This window comes from Limanda limanda, chromosome 7 (assembly GCF_963576545.1).
Source record: "Limanda limanda chromosome 7, fLimLim1.1, whole genome shotgun sequence".
NCBI lineage: Eukaryota > Metazoa > Chordata > Actinopteri > Pleuronectiformes > Pleuronectidae > Limanda > Limanda limanda.
In genome coordinates this window covers 1,225,383-1,231,504 of record NC_083642.1, presented here as the reverse complement: position 1 = coordinate 1,231,504, position 6,122 = coordinate 1,225,383, and the positions used below count along the sequence as shown (strand labels likewise).

The window sequence follows — 6,122 nt, the reverse complement described above, 5'->3', positions numbered from 1 at the left end:
AGCGTCGGCTCGGCAGACGGCGTCCGGAGCCGCACGAGCACCAACGCCCTTCCAGAGGGAGTCGACTCCTCCAGCTCCGAGCTCACGGTGCCGCACGCCATCGAGATGGCGTCGTAGGACTGTTCTCTCCATCTCTACTCCTCCATGCTTCTCCTCCTCCTGTTCCCTGAACGCAACAGTTCGGCTGTTTTAGTTGTAAACGTTCCTTCTAAAAAGGAAAAAGGTCAAACGTGCTTTATCGGCTCCAGATTTCCTCCCCATGAGTTCATGGAGTTTAGATCTGATGCCAGTCAGCAGCAGCCATGTTGACTCTGTTGTCATGTCGTCTTTAGAATGCTGATGCGGTTGCCATGGTGATTCTGTAGATGTTCCCGTACATGGAGTTCCGCCGGCTCTGATTTATATTCAGTTGTGTTGTGTTTGTTGAAGTGGTTTCCTCCGGTCAGATGTTCACTTTGACTCTTTTCTTCCTTTAGTTTGGTTTCATTCTTACGATTGTGTTATTTAGTGATGAGTGATGTTAGTGAAGCTCGTCTTTTCTCTCAGTGACTCAGAGCTTCTGCTCTTCTTCAGGCAGGTGAGACTCTTCCTGTAACAGAGGATCTGACGTCGGACTGAATGAAACTCATTTAGAGCGTTTGCTGTTCTGCTGCTGTTTCCGTCATGGTGACCTCTGACCTCTCTATTATACATTATCTTTATTATTGGCTGCAGCTCCTGCTCGTCGGCAGCATGCTCGTCGTTGACTTGTGGCATGACAACTGTTCAGTGGTCCAGTGAGTGGTGTTGTTCAGCTGGGGCAGAGGGGGGGGGGTTCTACATTGTGTCTCTGGACTGAGGAGGTTCATCTGACCTGAAAACCACCAAACTAAACCTCTCACGAGCGTTTCCCTGGACAGTGATGACATGTTGATTCGTGGTTATCGTACGGACGGAGCTAGGTGGCGCTGCAGCAGTCGTTCGGCTCCAGGGACGTTTTGTGATGAATTTGCACTTTGAAGGAGAAGGTTCAGGTTTGTTAGGAATCAAACGTGTGAATGAAACGACGACAGGTTTCCAGGTTTAAAGTCGACCCACAAACCGTTTTCCTGCAGATGAGGAAGTGTTTAATTATTTTATTCTATTTATTCTCACTGTAACTCTAACGTTTGTTACTGTTCAATATTTAATACAAATATTTCTTTATGGATTTGAACACCAGTAGCTGTTGTTAAACTGAGGTTTGTACTTAATAGATGTTTCATGTAAACAAGCTTTGTACTGACAAATAAAGTTTGTGATCAATAAAGACAGAACGAGTTTTCAGATCTGTTGTCTACATTTTTTTTTTATTATTTGAAGTCTTAAAGGTGTCAAAGTTTTCAAAAAAAATATAACCTGCAGATTTAATGAATCTTTAATACTTAACATCTCCAAACAAAACAAACATGTCGGCTCTAAGGAAAAGGATTTATTGTTTTTATACATTGTTCTGCCTCCACAGAGAAAGTAGTGATGAGATGAGATGGAGATCATCAGTGTGAAGCTGAAAGAGTCTGAGGGGGGGGGCACAGGAGGAGTCCATCACTGAGGGAGTGTCTGTGTGGGGGGGGGGGGGGGGGGGGGTTCGGGTTCAGCTGGCGGGGGGCGTGGTCGTCTTGCTGCACAGGCGCCCGAGGAGTCCGGCCATCTGCAGCAGAGAGTTCACTCCTTCAGCCACTCGCATGTGAGTGTAACCGATCTCCTGCAGGAAGCAAACACAACACGAGACGTTCAGAGGCCGAAGCTACATCCACGTAGAGTTATAACGCATCACTGTTGCTATGGTTACCTCTGCTGTCCACGCGACTCTGAATCAGAGACTTGTTTAAACTGATTTAAACTTTGAAAACTCTGGGTTTGTGTTTTAATCTGAACAGAAACTGAGACTTATATACGAAGCAGACGTTCTCTTCCTGATTGGTTCTCATCAGTCACATGACTCGACTAGCAGCGGGGAACACAAAGCGTCGCTAACACTTCCTGTCGCTAACACTTCCTATCAGTAGCACTTCCTGTCAGTAGCACTTCCTGTCAGTAGCACTTCCTGTCGGTAGCACTTCCTGTCGGTAGCACTTCCTGTCGGTAACAGTTCCTGTCAGTAACAGTTCCTGTCAGTTACACTTCCTGTCGGTAACAGTTCCTGTCAGTAGCACTTCCTGTCAGTTACACTTCCTGTCGGTAACACTTCCTGTCAGTTACACTTCCTGTCGGTAACACTTCCTGACAGTTATACTTCCTGTCAGTAACACTTCCTGTCAGTTACACTTCCTGTCGGTAACAGTTCCTGTCGGTAACACTTCCTGTCGGTAACACTTCCTGTCAGTAACACTTCCTGTCGGTAACACTTCCTGTCAGTTGCACTTCCTGTCGGTAACACTTCCTGTCGGTAACACTTCCTGTCAGTTATACTTCCTGTCAGTTATACTTCCTGTCGGTTACACTTCCTGTCGGTTACACTTCCTGTCGGTTACACTTCCTGTCGGTTACACTTCCTGTCGGTTACACTTCCTGTCGGTTACACTTCCTGTCGGTTACACTTCCTGTCAGTAACACTTCCTGTCAGTAACACTTCCTGTCAGTAACACTTCCTGTCAGTTACACTTCCTGTCAGTAACGGTTCCTGTCAGTAACTCTTCCTGTCAGTGACACTTCCTGTCAGTTGCACTTCCTGTCAGTAGCACTTCCTGTCAGTAGCACTTCCTGTCGGTTACATATCCTGTCAGTTACACTTCCTGTCAGTTACACTTCCTGTCAGTAGCACTTCCTGTCAGTTACACTTCCTGTCAGTAGCACTTCCTGTCGGTAACACTTCCTGCACTTCCTGTCGGTAACACTTCCTGTCAGTTACACTTCCTGCACTTCCTGTCGGTAACACTTCCTGTCAGTTACACTTCCTGTCAGTAGCACTTCCTGTCGGTAACACTTCCTGTCAGTTACACTTCCTGTCGGTAACACTTCCTGTCAGTTACACTTCCTGTCGGTAACACTTCCACCTCGTCGTCCCTGCTCTGACTCGTCACCATCACTGTTCCACCTTCAGAGGAGTTTGTTACTAAGCAACCAGCTGCAGAGACAATCTACTTCCTGTTTACACCACATGACCGCTGTAGGATGTGTGTTTTCAGGTGTTAGTGTGGGCGGGGTCTCGATGCTCAGGATCTCTCGGTTACAGCTCAAACTCTTGGACAGAGATCACGTTCGAGCGACTTATTGGAGCAGCTTCCTCTGCTAACGCGTTGGGGGCGGAGCGACGCGTTGGGGGCGGAGCTTCGCCTCACCTTAATAAACTCCAGTTTCAGGTACTCGGCCATTTGGAAGGTCTTGCAGACCCTGAAGATGTTTCCGATGATGTCCTCTGGGGAGTAGCCCAGCGCCCACAGCTGCTCCACCACCTTGTAGGCCTCGTCGATCTTCCCCTCCACGCAGTGTCCCAGCATGCCTTTCACCAGCAGGGGGTGGGGCTCGTCACACACCTTGAACACGTTCTCGCTGTTGATGTAGCCGAAGCCGGAGTTGGTCGACTGCAGGTTGTTCAACGCCTGAGAACGACAACAGCAGGAGGGTGAGACGGGTGAATCGACCACGAGCCTCTGAGCCGAGCTTCAGGCTCCTCCTCTCACCTGTCTCATGTCTCCCTGGGCCGTGAAGATGACGGCCTCCAGCCCGTCGTCGGACACGGACAGACGCTCCTTCTCCACGACCTCCTGCAGGCGGGCCAGGATCTGCCCGTCCGTCAGCTTGGAGTAACGCAGCACCGCACAGCGCGACTGGATCGGCTCGATGATCTTATCGGAGGCGTTACAGGCCAGAGCGAAGCGAGTAGTCTTGGAGTAGATCTCCATGATCCTCCTGAGGGCCTGCTGGGCGCCGTCCGTCATGCTGCAGGGGGCGGGGCAAACAATCATATTAAAAACATATAAGAGCCATCAACAGGTTTCTTGCTTGAATTTCATCAGAAGAAAAAGAGTCAAACATTTTAATCTTGTTTATGGTTGTTTCATGGAGGACAGACAGAGAGACAGAGAGACAGAGAGACAGATGGAAAGACAGACAGACAGACACACAGATGGAAAGACAGACAGACAGACAGACAGACAGACAGATGGAAAGACAGACAGACGGAGAGACAGATAGACGGAGAGACAGGCAGACAGACGGAGAGACAGACGGAGAGACAGACAGACAGATGGAAAGACAGACAGACAGACAGACAGATGGAAAGACAGACAGACACACAGATGGAAAGACAGACAGACAGACAGATGGAAAGACAGACAGACAGATGGAAAGACAGACAGACAGATGGTAAGACAGACAGACGGAGAGACAGACAGACAGACCGAGAGACAGACAGACAGACAGACGGAGAGACAGACAGACAGACGGAGATACAGACAGACAGACAGACAGAGAGACGGAGAGACAGACAGACGGAAAGACAGACAGACAGACAGATGGAAAGACAGACAGACAGACAGATGGAAAGACAGACAGACAGACAGACAGATGGAAAGACAGACAGAAAGACAGACAGAAAGACAGATGGAAAGACAGACAGACAGACAGACAGACAGACAGACAGACAGACAGACAGACAGACAGACAGACAGACAGACAGACAGACAGAAAGACAGACAGAAAGACAGATGGAAAGACAGACAGACAGGTAGTGAAAGAAAGATGGTGGTAAACTGACGACTGGTTCGATTAGTCGCAGTTAAACTTGATTTTCTCTCTTGACCCTATCTTTCTGCGACCTCTTCGACGACCCCGATCTGGTTCCTGTCCCCAGCAGGAAGTGACGGACTCACCTGTCGGCCTCGTCCAGGATGATGACCTTGTGGCGACCTTTGGGCAGCGTGACCTTCTGCTGAGCGAACATCTTGATTTTATTCCTCACCACATCGATTCCACTGGAGACACAACGTCACAGAGAGAACAGGGAACGTCTCAGTTTGTTATTGATCAGTGACCCTTGACCCTTGACCCTGACTCTTCTCAGGTCCTCCTCTCTCTCACCGCTCGTTGGAGGCGTTGAGCTCCAGCACCGCGTCCTTCATCGACGCTCCCAGCAGCGCTCGGGCCAGACACAGGATGCTGGTGGTCTTTCCCGTGCCGGGGGGGCCTGGAACAGGAAGTACATGAAGACATCAACACACCTTCTGTTTACAGCTTCTGACGGTGTGTGGGAGGAGTCTCACCGTCTGTAGCAGATGAATCTACCAGGTTCTCAAGTCGTATCTTAATAAATGTCTGATGACACTTCATGACAGTGACGTGTAAACATGGAGGATCTTGTTTTATGAACTACACAGAACTTTGTATAATCACATAATAAAGTTATGGAACTTCCTCCAGCAGGAGAGCGTGAATCTCGTTGTGTTGTCACTTCCGTCCTGGAGGTAACGAGCAGCTCGGAGCTTCTGCCTCGCTCCACCAGGGGGCGCTCTGCGGAGGAACCGACCTGAGATGATGATGTTGGGCACGTTGCCCTCCCGGGCGAACACCTCCAGGCGGCTCACGGTCTCCACGTTGCCCACGATCCCGCCCAGGCTCAGCGGCCGGTACTTCTCCACCCAGGGCAGCTCGTAGGCCCCGGGGCTCCGGGACGAGCCCTCCCCGGCCTCCTGGCTCCTCTCCCCGGCCTCCTGGCTCTCCGTGGCCGCCTCCCGGCTCCTCTCCTCCTGGTTCTCGCTCATCTCCACCTCCATGTCGCTGTCAGCCCGCGAACTGCTGCTCGGAGTTTCCCTCCCTGGCAACCGCGCCACGGCGAGCTGGCTCCTGATTGGCCGAGAGCTTATCTGCGAGGCTCCGGATTGGTCCAAAGCAATTTGACATCTCGCGATATTTTAAAAGCACCGGAAGTTGGAAGAAGTTGTGAAAACCCGCCTCTGCTCACGTCTGATTGGCTGATGTTCACAGACCGGAAACAGGAACATGGAGAGAAAATACAGAACTTTAAGTTCAGAGCAGAAAATAAAGAAAAACTTACATTTTAACACTTTCAACCAAAAAACAGATTTATTTAAAGTGAACCTTCTTTCTTTATGAATCATTGAATTATTTCATTATTGAATCATTAAAAAAATGATTATTGAATC

The 6,122-nt window shown here is 49.6% G+C and overlaps 2 protein-coding genes across 3 annotated transcripts in view; one reads left to right on the top strand and one right to left on the bottom strand.

Annotated features, from left to right (window-relative positions):
• The window catches only part of LOC133004914 (protein NDRG3-like), a 10,587-nt gene extending 9,278 nt beyond the window's left edge, over positions 1–1,309 (top strand). Inside the window, exon 16 of the mRNA XM_061074470.1 lies at positions 1–1,309. This exon is cut by the window's left edge and continues 53 nt beyond it. Coding sequence (XP_060930453.1) covers positions 1–117 — 117 coding nt within the window. The 3' untranslated portion in view covers positions 118–1,309.
• A 303-nt stretch (positions 1,310–1,612) lies between these two features.
• rfc2 (replication factor C (activator 1) 2) lies at positions 1,613–5,733 on the bottom strand. 2 transcript variants are annotated; one of them, XM_061075210.1, is made up of 6 exons: positions 5,486–5,733; positions 5,041–5,146; positions 4,833–4,934; positions 3,642–3,900; positions 3,300–3,560; positions 1,613–1,723 (listed from the first exon to the last, which is right to left on the bottom strand). In XM_061075210.1, exons 1-6 carry the CDS (start codon positions 5,730–5,732, stop codon positions 1,613–1,615), a joined length of 1,086 nt encoding a protein of 361 aa, XP_060931193.1. In that variant the 5' UTR covers position 5,733. The 2 variants fall into 2 exon arrangements, with proteins under 2 accessions (XP_060931193.1, XP_060931194.1); XM_061075211.1 differs by lacking the exon at positions 5,486–5,733 and adding an exon at positions 5,223–5,315.
• Positions 5,734–6,122: the final 389 nt, after the last annotated feature.

What these genes read in the sequence shown, in the direction of transcription:
- rfc2 (XM_061075210.1), bottom strand. Translation starts at nt 5,732, where the DNA reads ATGGAGGTGGAGATGAGCGAGAACCAGGAGGAGAGGAGCCGGGAGGCG. An exon ending in CTCAACGCCTCCAACGAGCG is followed by an intron (nt 4,935 to 5,040) that starts GTGAGAGAGAGG and finishes TTGTGTCTCCAG; the next exon opens with TGGAATCGATGTGGTGAGGA. An exon ending in TGAAACTGGAGTTTATTAAG is followed by an intron (nt 1,724 to 3,299) that starts GTGAGGCGAAGC and finishes TGCTTCCTGCAG; the next exon opens with GAGATCGGTTACACTCACAT.